The following is a 25,251-nucleotide window of genomic DNA, read 5'->3' on the forward strand; positions in this document are numbered from 1 at the left end:
GGTCTACTTATTAAGACTTCCTTGCAGAGACAACATTTGGGCACCATGGGTTATCTTACACCCTTTATCCTCTCTGTCCCTCTGAGGACAATACTATGAAAGCAGGATCAATGAGTTAGCTAGCTAACTTGCCTAAACGTTATGAAAATAGCTTTAAGCTTGAAATGGGCATTGTCTAATTGACTAAACAACCAAAGACACACATATCTAAGTTTAGCTTTTCTTAAATGAACCAGAAAACCAATAGTTATTTCTGGTTATTTATCAAAGTTAGATGGTTAACTATGGTCAATTAAAAGATAGCTGGTTAATTGATTCTGCTTTGTAGTACCAAAATAGTCCCGAAACTATAGCAACGACTGTGTTCCTGTTTTCAGAGTATTCCGTCTAGTATGAGTTGAAACAGTTTTAGAGACTGCTATGTCAACTCAAGAGTTTGGTACCTGCCCATCGACTAGCCAAAATAACATGTTGTCCGGCAATCTGCGCGTTATCGATATATTATAGAACACTATTTTTCTGGGTTTCAAAAATCAGTCTTTGTTGGCTTTGAAAAAAAAATAGCAATCCTATTGCTCATGTTTTTTCTTTCAAACATGTAATCCCAGCCAAACAGTCCGTGTCATTTTTTTTTTTAGAAAAATCAAATCTATAAGACTAATGTTTATGTTTCCTCTCAGCTTTTCCTAGCTGAGGTCTTATCAGAGTTTCATAACCTCAAGAAACTTCCTGGTTCAAGAATTTACATTAAAAGTGTTTAAATTCCAGTTAACGGTCAGAGATTGTTCAGGCCCCTTGTGGCAGTTCTGGGGTATGATCTTTCCTCTTCTTAAAAAGGCTCTTGAGTTTGGACGACTTCGTGCTTTTGTCTTTGTCCTTTTGGTGCCTCTCGCCTCTCATCTCCGGGGGCAACGTGTTTAGGGACCGGCTGCTCCTCGGGGGCGGAACAGGAGGATTCCCTTCTTGCTCTCTTCCTTCCGTGATCCTCTGGGGCAGGTCAGGGGTCGTTGCTGGGGTGATACAGGACTTCTCCAGAATACCGTCATAAACCAGTTCGGTCAGGTGGTCGGAGGTATAAGGGTCAGGGGTCTGGGTTTGTTTCCATGGTGTGGACAAGGTGAGATCAGGTTGTCCGAACTGACCCCAATCCAAAACCTGGGGATCGTGACCCAACTGGGATGACCCCGCATACTCCTCCCTGGATATCCTCCGTTTGGGGATTTCTGGGGTACTGTCGACCCTGTCCGGATAGATCTTCCCAGTGGGAGTGTCTATGGATCTGTCAACCTTATCGCTGTTTGTTCGTCTGCTAGTGTGAGAGCACATCTCATGGTGTTCGTCTATCGATATCTTCCTCGTGGCGGCAGATGGTGGTTCCACTGGGAACTCCATCTTCTTCCTGAGCATCTTGTGAGAAGAGTTGCTGTCCAGATGAAGGGTCAGTTTGTCTCTGGCCATCGCCATCCTCCTCTGAGCGCTGTCGGCTAAGAAGTCCACCTCCTCTCGGGATCTCGTTGGGGTTCCAACGGCCGCCACCATTTCTTCTCTGGGTCTTCCTCTCATGGAGTTGTTGAATGAGGCTTCTCCCCTGCTCTCTCTCATCATCTGCCTGGAGCCGGTGTCCAAAGACACACTGATCATGTCTGTAGATAGAAGAGACCTCTTCTTTGAGACGTGAGTCTCCAACGGAACCTCGTGACACTCATCTCTGAATGACTTCCTGGAGACGTTGTCCATCGAACGACCCAATACCTTTTTGGCTGCTGCGTCGGCGGCGGGGAGGTCCATGGAAGTCTCACTTTTGACTCTTTGCATTTTCCTTGGAGCAGCGTTGTCCACAGAAGAACAACGCTCGTCTTTAGATGATGTCTTCAATGTGGCTTCATCCAAGGAAGCTTCCAGTTCTTCTCTAGATATCTTACAAACGGGGGATTCCGTTCCGGAAGGTTCTGTGGACCTTCTGCTTACAGGAGGGGTCCTGTCAGAATAAATTACCTGAGAATCTCTGTAGAGAGAAGGAGAGAGAGGGGGGGGGGGGGGGCAGAGATGGAGAGGGAGAGAGAGGGGGAGGGAGGGAGAGTGAGAGAGGAAAAGATATAGAGACAAAGATTCCATCAAGGTTCACAAAGTTTCAATCATACATTGAAAATACTGTGTCACCGTGAATTACCTTGTAATCTGTGGACACAGAGAAGCATTGTAGAAAATTGGAATCCAAGTTGGAACTTCAGTTTATTTCCTAAATTGACTGAATTGAAATTGTGCGACTCACCCTCCACTGGGCGTTGATGAAGATCTGCTCCTCTTCCTCGAAGCAGGGGAGCGTGGTGTGGATAGGGATCAGGATATCAGGTTCAGAGTAGGAGGATGAGGAAGAGGAAGAGGAGGCGTGTCCAGAACGCCGTTGACGACACACGGTGGAGGTAGAGCCACGAGAGCGAGGGGAGCGCTTCATTGGTGGAACTAGGGTTGCAAAGGGAAGGGAACATTCCCCATAACTTTTTTTGTAAATCTCAGAAAAATTCTGGGGACAATATTGGGGAATTAATGGAAAACCTCGCAAAAATAAAACTAAACCTGATTCAATTAAGCAGCTAATCACTTATACCTTGAATCAGGTATGGCAGTGGTTCTCCAACCTCTCCTCAGGACTCCCAGCTGTTCCCAACCTCTCCTCAGGACAACTAGCTGTTCCCAACCTCTCCTCAGGACAACTAGCTGTTCCAAACCTCTCCTCAGGACAACTAGCCGTTCCCAACCTCTCCTCAGGACTCCCAGCTGTTCCAAACCTCTCCTCAGGACAACTAGCTGTTCCAAACCTCTCCTCAGGACAACTAGCTGTTCCAAACCTCTCCTCAGGACAACTAGCTGTTCCCAACCTCTCCTCAGGACAACTAGCTGTTCCCAACCTCTCCTCAGGACTCCCAGCTGTTCCCAACCTCTCCTCAGGACTCCCAGCTGTTCCCAAGCTCTCCTCCAGGACAACAGCTGTTTCCAAACCTCTCCTCAGGACAACTAGCTGTTCCAATCTCTCCTCAGGACAACTAGCTGTTCCAAACCTCTCAGGACTCAGGACAGGACAACTAGCTGTTCCCAACCTCTCCTCAGGACAACTAGCTGTTCCCAACCTCTCCTCAGGACAACCAGCTGTTCCAAACTCTCCTCAGGAGCTGTTCCCAATCTCTCCTCAGGACATAGCTGTTTGAAACCTCTCCTCAGGACAACTAGCTGTTCCAAACCTCTCCTCAGGACTCCCAGCTGTTCCCAACCTCTCCTCAGGACAACTAGCTGTTCCAAACCTCTCCTCAGGACAACTAGCTGTTCCAAACCTCTCCTCAGGACAACTAGCTGTTACCAAACCTCTCCCCAGGACAACTACAAACTCCTCAGGACCTAGCTGTTCCCAATCTGTCCTCATACAACTAGCGTCTCCTCAACTAGCTGTTCCCAACCTCTCCTCAGGACAACTAGCTGTTCCAAACCTCTCCTCAGGACAACAGCTCCAAAGCCTCAGGACAACTAGCTGTTCCAGACCGTCCTCAGGACTAGGACAACTAGCTGTTCCAAACCTCTCCTCAGGACAACTAGCTGTTCCAAACCTCTCCTCAGGACAACTAGCTGTTCCAAACCTCTCCTCCAGGACAACTAGCTGTTCCAAACCTCTCCTCAGGACAACTAGCTGTTCCAAACCTCTCCTCAGGACAACTAGCTGAACCTTTCAGGACTTAACTGACTCCTCAGGACAACTAGCTGTTAAATAAAGGAAAAAAATTAAAGCTGTTACCTCTCCTCAGGACAACTAGCTGTTGCTATAACCTCTCCTCAGGACAACTAGCTGTTCCCAACCTCTTCAGGACAACTCAGTTCCCAACCTCTCCTCAGGACAACTAGCTGTTCCCAATCTCTTTCATGACTCCCAGGTTCCCAAAGGACAACTAGCTGTTCCAAACCCAGGGCACTCTGCCACCCAGACAACTAGCTGTTCCAAACCTCTCCTACAGGACAACTAGCTGTTCCAAGCCTCTCCTCAGGACAACTAGGTTCCCAACCTCTCCTCAGGACTAGCTGTTCCCAACCCTCCTCAGGACAACTAGCTGTTCCAAACCTCTCCTCAGGACAACTAGCTGTTCCAAACCTCTCCTCAGGACAACTAGCTGTTCCCAATCCTCCTCAGGACAACTAGCTGTTGACCTCTCCTCAGGACAACTAGCTGTTCCTCTCCTCAGGACTCCCAGCTGTTCCCAACCTCTCCTCAGGACAACTAGCTGTTCCAAACCTCTCCTCAGGCTAGCTGTTCCAAACCTCTCCTCAGGACAACTAGCTGTTCCAAACCTCTCCTCAGGACAACTAGCTGTTCCAAACCTCTCCTCAGGACAACTAGCTGTTCCCAATCTCTCCTCAGGACAACTAGCTGTTCCAAACCTCTCCTCAGGACCTTCCTAGCTGTTCCAACCTCTCCTCAGGACAACTAGCTGTTCCAAACCTCTCCTCAGGACACAGCTGTTCCAAACCTCTCCTCAGGACAACTAGCTGTTCCAAACCTCCCTCAGGACAACTAGCTGTTCCCAATCTCTCCTCAGGGATGTTCCAAAGACAACTAGCTGTTCCTCAGGACAACTAGCTGTTCCAAACCTCTCCTCAGGACAACTAGCTGTTTCCTCCTCAGGGATGTTAACCTCTCCTCAGGACACTAGCTGTTCCAAACCTCTCCTCAGGACAACTAGCTGTTCCAAACCTCTCCTCAGGACAACTAGCTGTTCCAAACCTCTCCTCAGGACAACCAGCTGTTTCCCAAACCTCTCCCTCAGGACAACTAGCTGTTCAGCTAGCTGTTCCCAACCTCTCCTCAGGACAACTAGCTGTTCCAAACCTCTCCTCAGGGCTGTTCCCAACCTCTCCTCAGGACAACTAGCTGTTCCCAACCTCTCCTCAGGACTCCCAGCTGTTCCAAAACCTCTCCTCAGGACAACTAGCTGTTCCCAACCTCTCCTCCAGGACTCCCAGCTGTTCCCAACCTCTCTCAGGACAACTAGCTGTTCCCAACCTCTCCTCAGGACTCCTAGCTGTTCCCAACCTCTCCTCAGGACAACTAGCTGTTTCCAAACCTCTCCTCAGGGACATCCAAACCTCTCCTCAGGACTAGCTGTTCCCAACCTCTCTCAGGACTCCCAGCTGTTCCCAACCTCTCCTCAGGACTCCTGCTGTTCCAAACCTCTCCTCCTCAGGACTCCCAGACTGTTATAAGATATTTAACCTCTCCTCAGGACTCCTAGCTGTTCCCAACCTCTCCTCAGGACTCCCAGCTGTTCCCAACCTCTCCTCAGGACAACTAGCTGTTCCAAACCTCTCCTCGGGACAAAAAACCTCCTCAGGACTCCCAGCCGTTCCAATCTCTCCCTCAGGACTAAAGCTGTGTCAACTCCTCCAGGAAACACGGGAACCTTCCAACCTCTCACCTGACAACTCATAAAACCGTCTCCTTAAGGACCTAGCCGGGGCGGCAGCGTAGCCAGCTGAAAACAAACCCTCTCCTCAAACCCCAGCTGACAAGGACAAATCTGAGCTCCCTGAACATGTTAATCAAACTCTCAGATAAATAGTTCCTGACCCTGGTTAAATAAGGACCAAAGCAAGTTCCAAACCTCTATGGATCTGAGGTGTTCCAGCCAGATCCTACAATGGCAGGAAGGAAAGTTAAACCTCAGGACTCCCAGTTTTCCCAATACAATGTCAGGACCCCAGAGTTCCTGAGTAAACAATGTTTCAGTTGAGGTTCCACACTTCTGATAGGACCCTTCCATGTGTTTGATGTAAACAAATGCTCGGCTAGTTGAGTCTGTTAGTTACAATGTGAGTAAAGATTAAATGGGCAAGGTTTCTAGATCCCATAAACAAACACTTACGTGCTGTAAATAAGAGAGTAAACACGTTTAATATGAGCGTTAGTTATAGCAATGTAAGCCTGGTTAGAGCGTTGGTAAGAGTTCAAACAAGGTTTCTAGTTGAGGTCCAGGCCGTTACAATTTGTTCTGTAAGTAAGATAGTAAATGTCAAGGTTTCTAGTTGAGGTTAGTTACAATGGATGCTAGGGTCTTCCATCAGATCCTCCAGATGTAATTGTTTTTCAGGCCACCCAAGGTCTGAATACATGGCCAGGCCAGAGTTCCTGAGGAGAGGGAAAAGGTTTCTAGTTGAGTCTGAATTGGCTGTCACAATGTAAGTCAAGTCACAAGCTAAACAAGGTTTCTAGTGCTTCAGGTTAGTTCCTGTCACAGTAAGATGTAAACACAGTGTGCGTTTCTAGTTGAGGTTCCTGTGAGGGATAAAGCACAGTGTCAAGTCAGAGTAAACGTCAATGTTTGAGGGATGTAAAGCAGTTGAGGTTAGTTACAATGAAGTAAGAGAGTAAACAATGTTTCTAGTTAACGTCTGGTAGGGCGTTACAATGAGGGATGTAAAGCAAAGTGTGCGTAAGAGAGTTAAACAATGGGTTTCTGTGAGGATTAAAGCACAGTGTGCGTACAAGTAGTTAAGTCTGAGTAGGGCGTTCCTGTGAGGTTAAAGCACAGTGTGCGTCAGAGTTAACAAGGTTTCTGAGATGTAAAGCAGTTGCGTCAAAATGTTAATGTCTAAGAGAGTAAACAAGGTTTCTAGTTGAGGTTAGTTACAATGTAAGTAAGAGAGTAAACAAGGTTTCTAGTTGAGGTCCTGTTACAATGTAAGTAAGAGAGTAAACAAGGTTTCTAGTTGAGGTTAGTTACAATGTAAGTAAGAGATTAAAACAAGGTTTCTAGTTGAGGTTAGTTACAATGTGTAGAGTAAAGCAAGTTTCTAGTAGGTTAGTTAATGTAAGTGGTAGGGCGTTTCTAGTTGAGGTTAGTTACAATGTAAGTAAGAGTTAAACAAGGTTTCTAGTTGAGGTTAGTTACAAATGTAAACAAGGTTTCTAGTTGAGGTTAGTTACAATGTAAGTAAGAGAGTAAACAAGGTTTCTAGTTGAGGTTAGTTACAATGTAAGTAAGAGAGTAAACAAGGTTTCTAGTTGAGGTTAGTTACAATGTAAGTAAGAGAGTAAACAAGGTTTCTAGTTGAGGTTAGTTACAATGTAAGTAAGAGAGTAAACATGGTTTCTAGTTGAGGTTAGTTACAATGTAAGTAAGAGAGTAAACAATGTTTCTAGTTGAGGTTAGTTACAATGTAAGTAAGAGATTAAACAAGGTTTCTAGTTGAGGTTAGTTACAATGTAAGTAAGAGAGTAAACAAGGTTTCTAGTTGAGGTTAGTTACAATGTAAGTAAGAGAGTAAACAAGGTTTCTAGTTGAGGTTAGTTACAATGTAAGTAAGAGAGTAAACAAGGTTTCTAGTTGAGGTTAGTTACAATGTAAGTAAGAGAGTAAACAAGGTTTCTAGTTGAGGTTAGTTACAATGTAAGTAAGAGAGTAAACAAGGTTTCTAGTTGAGGTTAGTTACAATGTAAGTAAGAGAGTAAACAAGGTTTCTAGTTGAGGTTAGTTACAATGTAAGTAAGAGAGTAAACAAGGTTTCTAGTTGAGGTTAGTTACAATGTAAGTAAGAGAGTAAACAAGGTTTCTAGTTGAGGTTAGTTACAATGTAAGTAAGAGAGTAAAAAAGGTTTCTAGTTGAGGTTAGTTACAATGTAAGTAAGAGAGTAAACAAGGTTTCTAGTTGAGGTTAGTTACAATGTAAGTAAGAGAGTAAACAAGGTTTCTAGTTGAGGTTAGTTACAATGTAAGTAAGAGAGTAAACAAGGTTTCTAGTTGAGGTTAGTTACAATGTAAGTAAGAGAGTAAACAAGGTTTCTAGTTGAGGTTAGTTACAATGTAAGTAAGAGAGTAAACAAGGTTTCTAGTTGAGGTTAGTTACAATGTAAGTAAGAGAGTAAACATGGTTTCTAGTTGAGGTTAGTTACAAGTCCAGTGTCTTGGCTTCACATCAGTTCAAAAGACTGAAGAGTGACTGAAGAGACCGCCTGGGAGCTGTGTGGGAGAGCCAGTCAGATCAGCTCAATCAGATCACACAACTTTAATTCTGCCAATGAGAGGACTACATTATATATACTGCATGCATGGTTAGGATTGGACAAAACGGATGAAAAGTAGATTCATGTCAAATTAAAATGTCCATTAGTCTAACGTGGAATTCTCGTCTCGTCACATTTTCATCGACTAAAACTAAAAGTAATGTTACAGTTATGGGTTTTTCTCCAGTGCATCTGGTCTCGTTATCATCATAGTTTCAGTCAGGAAAAATAGGTTGCTGACAAGTTTTTTTTTGTCATAGTTAATGTTGACTAAATTAACACTGTGTGTGTGTATGTGTGTGATCTTGTTCTTCTATCCTTGTGGGGACCTATTATTTTAAGCTTAGGGGTTAAGGTTAGGAAAAAGATGATTTTGAATGGAAATCCATTTTTAGGTCCCCACGAGGATAGAAACATGTGTGTGTGTGTGTGTGTGTGTGTGTGTGTGTGTGTGTGTGTGTGTGTGTGTGTGTGTGTGTCTCTCTGTCTCACTTGGCCTCCAGGATCTTGGTGTCAACATCGTCCAGTGAGGAGCTGTGAGCCACGTGGTGTGTGTGGGAACTCCTCTTCTTCTTGATCTTTCTGCCTGGACAGGATAAACAGACCAATGGGTGAGGTCACATCCTCCTGGTCATGTTACCAAGGGGTTAATATGAGGTCAATCCTCCTGGTCATGTCCACACACCAAGGGGTTAATATGAGGTCACATCCTCTGGTCATGTCCACACCAAGGGTTAATATGAGGTCACATCCTCCTGGTCAACCAAGGGGTTAATATGAGGTCACATCCTCCTGGTCATGTCCCACCAAGGGGTTAATATGAGGTCACATCCTCCTGGTCATGTCCACACCAGGGGTTAATATGAGGTCACATCCTCCTGGTCATGTCCACACCAAGGGGTTAATATGAGGTCACATCCTCCTGGTCATGTCCACACCAAGGGGTTAATATGAGGTCACATCCTCCTGGTCATGTCCACACCAGGGGTTAATATGAGGTCACATCCTCCTGGTCATGTCCACACCAGGGGTTAATATGAGGTCACATCCTCCTGGTCATGTCCACACCAGGGGTTAATAGAGGTCACATCCTCCTGGTCATGTCCACACCAGGGTTCATATGGAGGATGAGATGACTGGTTATTATATTATCCTGGTCATGTCCACACCAGGGGGAGGACATATGAGGTCACATGCATTATCCTGGTCATGTCCACACCAGGGGTTAATATGGAGGGATGACTTGGTTAATGCATTATCCTGGTCATGTCACACCAGGGGTTAATATGGAGGATAGATGACTAGTTTTCCATTATCCTGGTCATGTCCACACCAGGGGTTAATATGGAGGATAGATGACTTAGTTTAATCATTATCCTGGTCATGTCCACACCAAGGTTAATATGGAGGATAGATGACTTCACATCCTCCTGGTCATGTCCACACCAGGGGTTAATATGGAGGATATATTACTAGTTTAATGCATTATCCTGGTCATGTCCACACCAGGGGTTAATATGGAGGATAGATGACTTGGTTAATGCATTATCCTGGTCATGTCCCACCAGGGGTTAATATGGAGGATAGATGACTTGGTTAATGCATTATTCTGGTCATGTCCATGTGAGGGGTTAATATGGAGGTTAATATAGATGACTTGGTTTAATGCATTATCCTGGTCATGTCACACCAGGGGTTAATATGGAGGATAGATGACTAGTTTAATGCATTATCCTGGTCATGTCCACACCAGGGGTTAATATGAGGATAGATGACTAGTTTAACATTATCCTGGTAATGTCCCACCAGGGGTTAATATGGAGGGATGAGGTCTAGTTTAATGCATTATCCTGGTCATGTCCACACCAGGGTTAATATGGAGGATAGATGACTTGGTTACTGCATTATCCTCCTGGTCATGTCCACACCAGGGGTTCAATATGGAGGTCACATCCTCCTGGTCATGTCCACACCAGGGTTGATATGGAGGATAGATGACTTGGTCACATCCTGGTCATGTCCACACCAGGGGTTAATATGGAGGATAGATCCATTATTCTGGTCATGTCCACACCAGGGGTTAATATGGAGGATAGTCACATCCTCCTGGTCATGTCCACACCAGGGGTTAATATGAGGATAGATGACCTAGTTTAATGCATTATCCTGGTAATGTCCACACCAGGGTTAATATGGAGGATAGATGACTAGTTTAATGCATCCTCCTGGTCATGTCCACACCAGGGGTTAATATGGAGGATAGATCATGCATTATCCTGGTCATGTCCACGCCAGAGGTTAATATGGAGGATAGATGACTAGTTTAATGCATTATCCTGGTCATGTCCACACCAGGGGTTAATATGGAGGATAGATGACTAGTTTAATGCATTATCCTGGTAATGTCCACACCAGAGGTTAATATGGAGGATAGATGACTAGTTTAATGCATTATCCTGGTAATGTCCACGCCAGAGGTTAATATGGAGGATAGATGACTTGGTTACTGCATTATCCTGGTCATGTCCACACCAGGGGTTAATATGGAGGATAGATGACTTGGTTAATGCATTATCCTGGTCATGTCCACACCAGGGGTTAATATGGAGGATAGATGACTTGGTTAATGCATTATCCTGGTCATGTCCACACCAGGGGTTAATATGGAGGATAGATGACTTGGTTAATGCATTATCCTGGTCATGTCCACACCAGGGGTTAATATGGAGGATAGATGACTTGGTTAATGCATTATCCTGGTCATGTCCACACCAGGGGTTAATATGGAGGATAGATGACTTGGTTAATGCATTATCCTGGTCATGTCCACACCAGGGGTTAATATGGAGGACAGATGACTTGGTTAATGCATTATCCTGGTCATGTCCACACCAGGGGTTAATATGGAGGATAGATGACTTGGTTAATGCATTATCCTGGTCATGTCCACACCAGGGGTTAATATGGAGGATAGATGACTTGGTTAATGCATTATCCTGGTCATGTCCACACCAGGGGTTAATATGGAGGACAGATGACTTGGTTAATGCATTATCCTGGTCATGTCCACACCAGCGGTTAATTACAGCCCCTATGTTCTTTCTTCCTACGTGAAGTCAGTGAAAGTAAATCAATCAGTTGATGAATCAATAAACGGATTGATTGGTTTTACGTCTCTCTCCTACCTCCTCCTCAGCAGTGGCCAGCTGCAGCTCAGCACTGGGCTTCTTGACGTTGTAGTATTGGACCAATAAACTAACGGATCAACTAACCAACCAACTAATCCACCAACCAACCAACCAACTAATCCACCAACCAATCAACTAATCCACCAACCAACCAACTAATCCACCAACCAACCAACTAATCCACCAACCAACCAACTAATCCACCAACCAACCAACTAATCCACCAACCAACCAACTAATCCACCAACCAACCAACTAATCCACCAACCAACCAACTAATCCACCAACCAACCAACTAATCCACCAACCAACCAACTAATCCACCAACCAACCAACTAATCCACCAACCAACCAACCAATCCACCAACCAACCAACTAACCCACCAACCAACCAACTAATCCACCAACCAACCAACTAATCCACCAACCAACCAACTAATCCACAACCAACCAACTAATCCACCAACCAACCAACTAATCCACCAACCAACCAACTAATCCACCAACCAACCAACTAATCCACCAACCAACCAACTAATCCACCAACCAACCAACTAATCCACCAACCAACCAACTAATCCACCAACCAACCAACCAACCAACCAACCAATCAACTAATCCACCAACCAACCAACTAATCCACCACCAACCAACCTAAACCAACCAATCAACTAATCTATCAATCCAACCAACCAACTAACAACCAACCAACTAATCCACCAACCAATCAACTAATCTATCAACCAACCAACTAATCCACCAACCAACAACTAATCCACCAACCAACTAACCAACCAACCAACCAACCAACTAATCCACCAACCAACCAACTAATCCACCAACCAACCAACTAATCCACCAACCAACCAACCAATCAACTAATCCACCAACCAACCAATCAACTACCAACCAACCAACTAATCCACCAACCAATCAACTAATCCACCAACCAACCAATCAACTAATCCACCAACCAACCAATCAACTACCAACCAACCAACCAACCAATCCACCAACCAACCAACCAATCAACTAATCCACCAATCCAACCAATCAACTAATCCCAACCAACAATCAACTAATCCACCAACCAACCAACCAATACCATCCAACCAATCAACTAATCCACCAACCAACCAATCAACTAATCCATCAACCAACCAATCAACTAATCCACCAACCAACCAACCAATCCAACCAACCAACCAACCAATCAACTAATCCACCAACCAACCAATCAACTAATCCACCAACCAACCAATCAACTTCTATCAACCAACCAATCAACTAATCCACCACCAACCAATCAACTAACCCATACACCAACCAACCAATCAACAATAATCAACCAACCAATCAACTAATCCACCACCAACCAACTAACCAAACCACGCAACCAACCAACCAACCAACTAATCCACCAACCAACCAATCAACTAATCCATCAACCAACCAATCAACTAATCCACCAACCAACACACCAACCAACCAACCAACCAACCAACACAATCCACCAACCAACCGTTTTTAACCAACAATACAATTGAATCAGTAGTCTCCCACCTCCTCCTTGGGTGTTGAGGGTTGCAGCTCAGCGCTGTGCTTCTTGATGTTGTAGTACTGCACCTCCACCTCGTGGGTCAGCTGTAGCCAGAGCTGTAGGGCCTCTGGGACAGGGACCAGTACACCATCATGTCCATCTCTGCCTTCTTTAATGCTCCCCGAACCTACACACACACACACACACACACACACACACACACACACACACACACACAGACAGACAGACAGACAGACAGACAGACAGGGACAGGAGGGACAGACAGACAGACAGAGGGACAGACAGACAGACAGACAGACAGACAGACACAGACACAGACACAGCACACACACACACACACACACACACACACACACACACACACACACACACACACACACACACACACACACAGGGGCAGGTAGGGCACACACACACACACACACACACACAAATGCACACACAAGGCACACACACACACACACACACAGTCACACACACACTGAGTTACACACAGGTTTTGTTACAGGGTTAGGTATTGAGGGTTAGGGACACAGTTAGACAGTGTTAGGTATCACCAGGTAGGGTTAGGTACACACACACACTGATATTAGGGTTTCCACACACTGAGTTAGAGCACAGACAGGTAGTGTTAAGGTAAGGTGCAGGGTAGGGTTAGGTAGGGTTAGGTAGGGTTAGGTAGGGTTAGGTAGGGTTACAGGGTTAGGTACAGGGTTAGCATCCACGCACACACACACAGGGTTGCAGGTAGGGTCACACACACACAGGGTTGCAGGGTTACACACACACTGAACACACAGTTAGTTGCACAGGCACACACACACACACAAGCATGCACGTGTTAGGTAGGGTTAGGTAGGGGTTAGGTAGGGTTACAGGGGTTACACACAGGTACACCTACACACAGGTAGGCACACACACAGGTAGGGTTAGGTAGGGTTATGGTTAGGGTTAGGGTCCTACACTGAGTTAGAGTTAGTTACAGGTAGTGTTAGGTAGGGTTAGGTAGGGTTAGGTAGGGTTAGGTAGGGTTAGGTAAGGTTAGGTGTTAGGTAGTGTTAGGTAGGGTTAGGGTCCACACTGAGTTAGAGGCAGGTAGAGGTACAGGTAGGGTTAGGTAGGGGTTAGGTAGGTTAGGTAGGGTTAGGTAGGGTTCCTACACTGACAGGTTAGAAGGTAGGGTTAGGTAGGGTTAGGTAGGGTTAGGTAGGGTTAGGTACAGGTTAGGAGTTAGAGTTAGTTAAGGTAGGTTAGGTAGGGTTAGGTAGGGTTAGGTAGGGTTAGGTAGGGTTAGGGTTAGGGTCCTACACTGAGTTAGAGTTAGTTAAGGTAAGGTTAGGTAGGGTTAGGTAGGGTTAGGTAGGGTTAGGTAGGTTAGGTAGGGTTAGGGTCCTACACTGAGTTAGAGTTAGTTAAGGTAGGGTTAGGTAGGGTTAGGTAGGGTTAGGTAGGGTTAGGTAGAGTTAGGTAGGGTTAGGTAAGGTTAGGGTCCTACACTGAGTTAGAGTTAGTTAAGGTAGTGTTAGGTAGGGTTAGGTAGGGTTAGGTAGGGTTAGGTAGGGTTAGGGTCCTACACTGAGTTAGAGTTAGTTAAGGTAGGGTTAGGTAGGGTTAGGGTCCTACACTGAGTTAGAGTTAGTTAAGGTAAGGTTAGGTAGGGTTAGGTAGGGTAAGGTTAGGTAGGGCTGGGTTAGGTAGGGCTGGGTTAGGTTCGGTAGAGTAAGGTTAGGTAGGGTTAGGTAGGGTAGGGTTAGGTAGGGCTGGGTTAGGTTCGGTAGAGTAAGGTTGGGTAGGGTTAGGTAGGGTAGGGTTAGGTAGGGTTAGGTAAGTTTGGGTAAGGTTAGGTAAGGTTAGGTAGGGTAAGGTTAGGTAGGGTAAGGTAAGATTAGGTAGGGCTGGGTTAGGTAAGGTTAAGTAGGGTTAGGTATGTAAGGTTAGGTAGTTAAGGTTAGGTAGGGTAAGGTTAGGTAGGGTAAGGTCAGGTAAAGTAAGATAGGGTAAGGTTAGGTAAAGTAAGAAAGGGTAAGGTTAGGTAAAGTAAGAAAGGGTAAGGTTAGGTAAAGTAAGATAGGGTAAGAGGTAAAGTAAGATAGGGTAAGGTTAGGTAAAGTAAGATAGGGTAAGGTTAGGTAAAGTAAGATAGGGTAAGGTTAGGTAAAGTAAGATAGGGTAAGGTTAGGTAAAGTAAGATAGGGTAAGGTTAGGTAAAGTAAGATAGGGTAAGGTTAGGTAAAGTAAGATAGGGTAAGGTTAGGTAAAGTAAGAAAGGGTAAGGTTAGGTAAAGTAAGATAGGGTAAGGTTAGGTAGGGTAAGGTTAGGTAAAGTAAGATAGGGTAAGGTTAGTAAAGTAAGATAGGGTAAGGTTAGGTAAAGTAAGAAAGGGTAAGGTTAGGTAAAGTAAGATAGGGTATGGTTAGGCAGGGTAAGGTTCTCTACCTGCTCCAGCTCCTCCTCTGCGTATCTCAGTCTGCTCAGTTGACTGACGGCTCCAGCTCTGAGCCGATGGAGTCTGTGCGCCTCCTCCTGGGCTCCCATGATCTCATCCCTCATCTTCTCCTCCAGGTTCTGTTTCTCCTCTGTCACGTTACGCTTCTCCTCCTGGGCCTGCTCCAGCCTGGTATCATAGCAACAGCCTGGTATCATAGCAACAAACCATACTGGGCCTGCTCCAGCCTGGTATCATAGCAACAACCACATACTGGGCCTGCTCCAGCCTGGTATCATAGCAACAACCACATACTGGGCCTTCTCCAGCCTGGTATCATAGCAACAACCACATACTGGGCCTGCTCCAGCCTGGTATCATAGCAACAACCACATACTGGGCCTGTTCCAGCCTGGTATCATAGCAACAACCACATACTGGGCTTTCTCCAGCCTGGTATCATAGCAACAACCACATACTGGGCCTGCTCCAGCCTGGTATCATAGCAACAACCACATAATGGGCCTGCTCCAGCCTGGTATCAGGACTGGGGTTCCAGCCTGGTATCAGTAGCAACAAACACACACACAAGTTCCAGCAACAAACACAACACACAGGTTAGCAACAAACACACACACAGGTTAGCAAAACAAACACACACACACAGGTTAGCAACAAACACACACACAGGTTAGCAACAAACACACATACAGGTTAGCAACAAACACACATACAGGTTTGCAACAAACACACACAGGTTAGCGGCAAACAGACACTCAGGTTAGCAACAAACACACATACAGGTTAGCAACAAACACACATACAGGTTAGCAACAACCACACACAGGTTAGCAACAAACACACACACAGGTTAGCAACAAAAACACACAGGTTAGCGGCAAACACACACACAGGTTAGCAACCACACATCCAGGTTAGCAACAAACACACATCCAGGTTAGCAACAAACACACATCCAGGTTAGCAACAAACACACATCCAGGTTAGCAACAAACACACACACAGGTTAGCAACAAACACACACAGGTTAGCAACAAACACACATACAGGTTAGCAACAAACACACACACAGGTTAGCAGCAAACACACACACAGGTTAGCAACAAACACACACACAGGTTAGCAGCAAACACACACACAGGTTAGCAACAAACACACGCACAGGTTAGCAGCAAACACACACACAGGTTAGCAACAAACACACACACAGGTTAGCAGCAAACACACACACGGAGGTAAGCAGGACAAATACATACATTATCAGGAAACATTTAAACAGAACCCCCCCAATACACACACAGTCATAGACACTCACTGTTCCTGTAGTTCTCTGAGGCTGAGCTCAGCACTCTGCAGACTCTCCAGGTCCTTCATCATCTTGGAGATGTGGACTTTGGAAGCTTTGTTCTGGACCTGGGAGAACCAGCAGCCTCCTACACCCATCATCACAGAAACTATCAGCAACAAGTCCTTCATGTAGTTATGGGGTGGGGGCCTAAAGGAGGAGGAGGAGGAGGAGGAGGAGGAGGAGGAGGAGGAGGAGGGGAGGAGGAGGAGGAGGAGAGAGAGGAGGGAGGAGAGGAAGGAGCAGGAGAGAGAAGGAGGAGAGAGGGGGAGGAAGAGGAAAGAGAGGGAGGGGAGGGGGAGGAGGAGGAGAGAGAGGAAGGAGGAGAGGAAGGAGAGGAGGAGGAGGAGGAGAGGAGAGGAGAGGAGAGGGGAGGAGGAGAGAGAAGGAGGAGAGGAAGGAGCAGAAGAGAGGAGGAGGAGAGAGGAAGAGGAGAGAAAAGAGCAGGAGAGGGGAGGAGGAGAGAGAAGGAAGAGAGGAAGGAGCATGAGAGAGAAGGAGGAGAGGGGAGGAGGAGAGGAGGAGGAGAGGGAGAGGAGGAGGAGGGAGGAGAGGAAGGAGCAGGAGAGAGAAGGAGGAGAGGGGAGGAGGAGAGAGAGGAAGGAGCAGAAGAGAGGGGGAGGAGAGGAAGGAGCAGGAGAGAGAAGGAGGAGAGGGGAGGACGAGAGAAAAGAGCAGGAGAGGGGAGGAGGAGAGAGAAGGAAGAGAGGAAGGAGCAGAAGAGAGGAGAAGGAGAGAGGAGGAGGATAATGATGATGACAGTCATGATGAAAGTGGAGGAGGAAGAGAAGGAGGAGAAAGATGATTTCATTTGCTTTTCAATATAATCAGTGGACATGAGCAAATGCACAAAGTGTGTGTGTGTGTGTGTGTGTGTGTGTGTGTGTGTGTGTGTGTGTGTGTGTGTGTGTGTGTGTGTGTGTGTGTGTGTGTGTGTGTGTGTGTGTGTGTGTGTGTGTGTGTGTGTGTGTGTGTGTGTGTGTGTGTGTGTGTGTGTGTGTGTGTTTACACTGTCTACACACGTATAGGAGCACCAAACAGCACCGCGTCCAGAGCCTTGATGTTGAGTTTCTGTTTGTCTCTCTGGTCCACGATCTTCAGCTGGCCACTCAGGAACGACGGCTCATTGGCTGCTATCCTGCACGCATCACAATAACACCAGCTCTGAGTGTTCTGATTGGATCTTTCTCCATCTGATTGGACTGTGTTTCTCTTTCTGTTCTGACATTATTAAGCGTTTTATTTAGACAAAATGAGCTGCTTCGGATTTGTTTGTAATTGTATAGTAATGACTCAAAATCTACCAAATGGACATTGTAACTGGGGTGTGTTACCTGATTGGCCAGTAACTTTCAGTAAGAAGCTTTCTGATTAGCTGTACCCACCAGGAAGTTCCTCTCTGAGGTTTCTGATTGGCCGTTCTCACCTGGGGAGGGTGTTGCCGTTGACTCTGAAGTCTTTAAAGTTCTTCTCGTACTGAGGCAGCTCTACAAACTCCCTGAGCCACCTCAACACCTCATCCTGAGTCCAGTTATGGACTGATAGAGAGAGGAGGAGGGGGAGAGAGGGAGGGGGGAAGATGGGAGAGAGGGGGTAGGAAGGGAGAGAAGGGGAGGTCAGATGGGGATAGAGAGAGGAGGAGGGGAAGGAAGGGAGAGAGGGGGAGGGGATAGAGAGCGGAGGAGGGGGTAGGAAAGGAGAGAGGGGGAGGTCAGATGGGGATAGAGAGAGGAGGAGGAGGAAGGGAGAGAGAGGGGGAGAGAGGGGAGGAAGGGAGAGAGGGGAGGTCAGATGGGGATGGAGAGAGGAGGAGGGGAGTAAGGGATAGGGGGGGAGGAGATAGAGAGAGGAGGAGGGGATAGGGGAGAGGGGAGGGGGAGGAAGGGAGAGAGGGGGAGGAGATAGAGAGAGGAGGAGGGGATAGGGAGAGGGGGAGGGGGAGGAAGGGAGAGAGGGGGAGGAGATAGAGAGAGGAGGAGGGGGAGGAAGGGAGAGGGGGAGGAGATAGAGAGGAGGAGGGGATAGAGAGGGGGGGGAGATAGAGAGAGGAGGAGGGGGGGGAAGGGAAAGAGGGGGAGGAGATAGAGATAGGAGGAGGGGATAGAGAGAGGGGAGGGGAGGATGGGAGAGAGGGGAGGAGATAGAGAGAGGGGAGGGATAGAGAGAGGAGGAGGGGGAGGAAGGGAGAGAGGGATAGAGAGAGAGGGAGGTCAGATGGGGATAGAGAGAGTGGGAGGGGAAAAGAGAGGGGAGGGGATAGAGAGAGAGGGATAGAGAGAGAGAGAGGGGAGGTCAGATGGGGATAGAGAGAGTGGGAGGGGAAAGAGAGGGGAGGGGATAGAGAGAGGGGGGGGAGGGGATAGAGAGAGTGGGAGGGGATAGAGAGAGTGGGAGGGGATAGAGAGAGAGAGGGGAGGTCAGATGGGGATAGAGAGAGTGGGAGGGGATAGAGAGAGTGGGAGGGGATAGAGAGAGAGGGGGGAGGTCAGATGGGGATAGAGAGAGTGGGAGGGGATAGAGAGAGTGGGAGGGGATAGAGAGAGTGGGATGGAATAGAGAGAAGGGGATAGAGAGAGAGGGATAGAGAGAGAGGGATAGAGAGAGGGATCGAGAGACACGAGGGAGAGAGGTGGGAGGGTTTGGTAAGGAAGTAACTGTGAATGTAATAACAGATTGCGTAATCACACACACAGCGTACCTTCTGAGAACTTCCAGCCCCTCCACAGTTCCTCTATGGTGATGTGCTGGTCCTCTCTGTGAAGATTGCTGTGTTTGTTGGTCGGCTGCTGTTTCATGTCCTCGATGATGAACTACACAGCCAAGAGACACACACACACACACACACACACACACACACACACACACACACACACACACACACACAGAGACACACACACACAGAGACACACACACACACACGCAGCCAAGACACACACACACACAGAGACACACACAGAGACACACACACAGGATTATGAAAAGTTTGCAGCTTAATGTCAAAATGTAAATGTCTAACACACACAGAGGGATACACACACTTAACCAACTACACACAACCACGCATGTCTAATAAACAGTTCACACATCCTTAACCTTTCGAAGTTTCCACATTAGTTTGACGACTGTCAACTGCACCGATAATAAGGACCAAGACGTTTTAGTTTAGAGATAAAATAGACTGGGTGTCTGTGTGTCGTGAGTGTGTGTGTGTGTGTGTGTGTGTGTGTGTGTGTGTGTGTGTGTGTGTGTGTGTGTGTGTGTGTGTGTGTGTGTGTGTGTGTGTGTGTGTGTGCGTGTGTGTGTGCGTGTGTGTGTGTGTGTGTGTGTGTGTGTGTGTGTGTGTGTGTGTGTGTGTGTGTGTGTGTGTGTGTGTGTGTGTGTGTGTGTGTGTGTGTGTGTGTGTGTGTGTGTGTGTGTGTGTGTGTCGTGTGTGTGTGTGTGTGTGTGTGTGTGTGTGTGTGTGTGTGTGTGTGTGTGTGTGTGTGTGTGTGTGTGTGTCGTGTGTGCGTTCCACCATCTTGGAATCTATCCTTGGCTGTAATTGGATTCTTCATGTGATGGGAACAGGAATGTCAGCCACCCTCCCCTCCCGTCTCCGCGGTAACAGCAACCCAATCCCATGGATCATCTAGCCCTGGATGACATTCTGATGAGTTCTGGAGTTCTGGGACAAACAGTCCAACATTCTACACTTCTAATCTGGACTCACTTAAAGGGGTTCTAGTGTCTGTGGCTTAAACAAACTAACAGGACAGGAATCATGAGACAGACACACTGACTGACTGGTCGACGAGGATATACACACACAGCATGTGACTGAATAAAGACCCCTACCAGCGGTTGTCCAATCAAAACACACCTGAACCCCTCCTCCGTGGTTACGTACCTCCACACTCTCCTCCACCTCTATCCCGCCATCCTGGTCGTCATCCATCTCTCTGTGGATGTTCCTCAGACCCTCCAGACTGTATCGGTCTGCCTCGTTCATACAGGGAGGTGACACCACCAGGCATGGGTCTATAGAGATGGTCAATCAACACATGTATCAATATGTCAGGGAGCCCTTTCCTGCAGTCAATGACCGAAAGCGCCCTCTAGTGGCCGCATGGTGGAATGTTATTCATATTTTTTCAGAATTAGTTTAAAAACAAAATTAACTGACAAAAAAATCTGGTGTTTCTATGTCAAACAGTTTGGTTATATTTCAGTCTTCTGTGATGTATATAAAGTGTAATATTGTGATGAAAACTCTAAATGTAATACATTTCAACTGTATATCTGACATGGTACAGGTGTCTTCTGTTTAAGCTCATAACCATGTGTGTGAGGTGGATACTTTTGTTTCAAAGTAGATTTGTTAAAGACTATCAATAATCACTCTGTGTGACTCTGATTTAGCTCACTGCAGGACAAGGTTTATCAATACACACTACATGACCAAAGGTATGTGGACATCTGCTCGTCTAACATCTCATTCCAAAATCATGGGTATTAATATGAAGTTGGTCCCTCCCTTTGCTGCTATAACAGCCTCCACTGTTCTGGGAAGGCTTTCCACTAGATGTTGGAGCATTGCTGCTATAACAGCCTCCAGTCTTCTGGGAAGGCTTTCCACTAGATGTTGGAGCATTGCTGCTATAACAGCCTCCACTCTTCTGGGAAGGCTTTCCACTAGATGTTGGAGCATTGCTGCTATAACAGCCTCCACTCTTCTGGGAAGGCTTTCCACTAGATGTTGGAACATTGCTGCTATAACAGCCTCCACTCTTCTGGGAAGGCTTTCCACTAGATGTTGGAGCATTGGTGTGGGGACTTGCTTCCATTCAGCCACAATAGTATTAGTGAGGTCGGGTACTGATGCTGGACGATTAGGCCTGGTTCGCAGTCGGCGTTCCAATACAATCCCAAAGATGTTGAGGTCAGGTCTCTGTGCAGACCAGTCAAGTTCTTCCACACCAATCTCGACAAACCATTTCTGTATGGATCTCGCTTTTAGCACAGAGGCATTGTCATGCTGAAACAGGACAGAATCGTCTAGAATGTCATTGTATGCTGTAGTTTCCCTTCACTGGAACTAAGGGGCCCAAACCATGAAGAACAGCTCCAGACCAGTATTCCTCATCCACCAAACATTACAGTTGGCACTACGCATTGGGGGTAGGTAGCGTTCTCCTGGCATCCGCCAAACCCAGATTAGTCCGTCAGACTGCCAGAGAACGAGTTTCCACTGCTCCAAAGTCCAATGTAAGAGAGCTTTACACCACTCCAGACAACGCTTGGCATTTCCCATGGTGATCTTAGGCTTGTGTGCGGCTGCTCGGCCATGGAAACCCATTTCATTAATAAACTCCCAATGAACAGTTCTTGTGCTGATTGTTGCTTCCAGAGGCTGTTTGGAATTCAGTATTAATAAGTGCTGCAACCGAGGACGGAGGATTTTTTATGCTTTACGTGCTTTGGCGCTCTTGACAACCCGCTCTGTGAGCTTGTGTGGCCTACCACTTCGCAGCTGAGCCGTTGTTGCTCCTAAAACTTTATTTCACTGTAGCCTGCGTTCTTAGTCACTGAGCACCGACCGGCACCGGATGTTCATGGAAGTTAAAAATTAGTTGAAATGTGGCCAGTCTGCCTTGTCCACAGAATTGTTTTTGTTTTTTGGTACGGTCTCGACCAGATATATATTTCAACATTTTTTAGGTTTGGTCCAGACTTGATTTGGCCCAAACATAGACATCCATGATTAGTTCAGTCCTACACTGTACTGTACACTTGAGTATAATACACACTAGAGTTACTGTACTGTAATGAACCAAACTGTACTCTACAGTACTCACCAGCACAGTTCTCTCCTGCACAGTTCTCTCCTGCACAGTACAGTATTCTACTGTATTGTGCTCTACTGTACTGTAATGTATTCTATTCTACTCTATTATATTCTACTCTATTCTACTGTACTGTATTCTACTCTCCTCTAATGTTCTGTACTCTCCTCTAATGTACTGTACTCTCCTCTAATGTACTGTACTCTCCTCTTGATCGTTTGTCTTAAGTAACCTACCGTGTCTTTTATCTGTGATTGAAATTCCCTGTATACATAATCGTGTAGTGCGCACGAAAAAAGACGCTTGTAATCATAGAGTTACATGGCTTGTTAAATTCTGAAGTGACACATCTAAGTCGCAACGCAATTCCGTCATCATCATCGCCCCACTCCAAACCACACCTCTGGTCCTTGCCCTGCCGAAGTGCTCATCTCCAATTCTCAATGCCCAGTGGTTCCCCTGCGTCTGAATGTGTCAATTACGATTAACCATCCCGCATCTAAACTATGTTTGGCTACAAGCAGCTGCAAGAGAACCATGCCACGCAACACCTGCGCCCATCTCCAATGCCCAATGTCCTGCAACTCCATGTGTCCCAACTCCATGTGTCCCAACTCCATGTGTCCCAGTGACTATAGAATGATTAGGACCAGTCACCGAAGAGGTGTTGTTAAAACGGTACATTTTCACCATGCCAGTTTATTTCTCAACATTGATGACTCCTCCTAAACACCGAGCTCAGATAACCGCTGAGTGAGTAAAACACGTGCATCACAGTTAACTGTTGTCACTCCCCTGTCTCCGCGAGATCCTGCTTCAGGACCCTGCGGTTGGAATAACTTCATCTTGATTAATCAAAGATCTGCAGACCTGGGACAAACAAATGTAGCTAGTGTAGTTGCGTCTGGATTTACTTTTGGGGATATTCCACAGGTTCCACTACACCGGGCAAACTACGCACAGCTCAACGATTATAACCTGTTGATGCTATTTGACCCAGATCTACACTGATCTGACTCAAGTGGTTGTGTTTCAACTACATGTGTGGACTCGTTGATTTTCACCCATCCAATCGTTGCTTGATCCATGTTGGAGCAGGGTTTACTTCGGGGTACTGAGGGCGTATGTGTAACGGATGTGAAACGGCTATCTTAGTTAGCGGTTCGCGCCCGGGTATGGGCGAGGGGACGGACGTAAAGTTATACTGTTACATATGGACGCATTTTTAGGCTACGGCTGTCCACGCTTATTGTCACCGTCAGTCATTCGGGGATCATTTTTACCTGTGGAGTCGAACAACGTTCTTTGGCCGGCAAAGGTGAGTCCGAGTTCCGGGTCATTGTGGTGATAGTAGCCGCTGTCCTGGATGATGCCCTGCGAAGCCTCGAATAAGACCCCGCGGAGCAGAAGGAGGAGAACCGGGGAAAGGAGCAACATCGTTGAGTTGTAAGAGAAACTCTCACCCCGGTGGGAGCGAGAGCACCGGGAGAAGATCCACAAAAACAGATGCAGGCTACACAAACCGAGACCCCGGTTGGTTAACGATGTCAACTGCCAACACTCACATGCACCACCGTGCGCAAGTGTTAGGCGATCAGATTGAGCTATTAACAGAACTGTTATTCAGAGATGTGAGGCTAATGATTGGGTTCGGGTTGAGAAACTAACCAAGGGGATATGGTGAAATATTCGATAACATTATAAAACAACTCAACCGTTACATGAAAACTCCAGAAAGGGTTACACTTCCAACGGCTGCCAACAAGTTTTTATAAAAAAAAAAGAAAATGGAAGTGTCCCTAAATAACCGAGGCCTATGGGGTGTTAAAGTTAAATCATTATTTTAACCCTTATCATGGGTTACAACAAGAATGGTTTGAATCCAAGATTATTATATCGATAAGAAATTCCAATAGAAACTTCGACAGCAAGGAAATCTGAGTGAGACCGAAGCTCTCTCTCATCAAAATAAATCCACGGGTTGAATTTGATCGTGATTATGGAGATCAAATATCGAGTGTTCCAAAGTTCTAAATCCAGTTCCAAAGTTCTAAATCCAGTTCCAAAGTTCTAAATCCAGTTCCAAAATTCAAAATCTAGTTCCAAAGTTCTAAAATCCAATTCCAAAGTTTTAAATCCAGTTCCAAAGCTCTAAAATCCAGTTCCAAAATTCAAAATCCAGTTCCAAAGCTCTAAATCCAGTTCCAAAGTTCTAAATCCAGTTCCAAAGTTCTAAATCCAGGACCAAAACTCTAAATCCAGTTCCAAAGTTCTAAATCCAGTTCCAAAACTCTAAATCCATTTCCAACGCTCTAAATGCGGTTCCAACGCTCTAAATTCAGTTCCAGTGTGCACTGAAAGTTCTTTGATCACACAGTTCAATATCCTGTCAAATACTGCAGTCATATACAATAACACGTTATAGAGATGTAAATATATATTTTCTCTCTCTCTCTCTTGTCGTGACGATCTTGTGCGAAACTGTCACACACACAGGGAGAGATTAAATGACACTAAGGGTAGCTGTCCCAGCAACTTGCACAAATACTCCGGAACACCGTTTTTCCGGTCAACACTTGACTGCGTGTCCGTTGGATCTGTTTGTGCACGCGTGTATGCCTGCGTCAAGGCTAATTCCCGACTGTTTATTCGTGTTTCCCAGACCCGAGGGTAATGTCATGTGGATGGGATTAACCAGTGTTTGGACACCTGTTAAAAGGCCTTTTCTGATGACGTCTATATCAGACACAGGAGGCTATTCGATGGAGTTAGAAAATACTTGTAAATGGCTGCATTCTACACGCGCGCACGGACGTGGAGACACTGATGAACAGAGCAAGCGGACGA

General features: G+C 46.3%; 1 protein-coding gene across 1 annotated transcript; it reads right to left on the bottom strand.

The window, feature by feature from the left end:
- Positions 1 to 786: 786 nt before the first annotated feature.
- On the bottom strand, positions 787 to 25,251 carry LOC127920095 (stromal interaction molecule 2-like). The gene is given in 16 exon segments (XM_052503906.1): positions 787 to 2,005; positions 2,171 to 2,178; positions 2,273 to 2,463; positions 5,904 to 5,906; positions 6,078 to 6,166; positions 8,534 to 8,627; positions 10,015 to 10,099; positions 12,793 to 12,905; positions 12,908 to 12,956; positions 15,228 to 15,405; positions 16,553 to 16,732; positions 17,601 to 17,720; positions 18,009 to 18,120; positions 19,281 to 19,392; positions 20,469 to 20,599; positions 23,688 to 25,251. Coding segments are annotated over 16 exon segments (2,838 nt in total). The 5' UTR covers positions 23,842 to 25,251.

The sequence above is a fragment of the Oncorhynchus keta genome, unplaced genomic scaffold (genome assembly GCF_023373465.1).
Source record: "Oncorhynchus keta strain PuntledgeMale-10-30-2019 unplaced genomic scaffold, Oket_V2 Un_contig_18344_pilon_pilon, whole genome shotgun sequence".
Classification (NCBI taxonomy): Eukaryota; Metazoa; Chordata; class Actinopteri; order Salmoniformes; family Salmonidae; genus Oncorhynchus; species Oncorhynchus keta.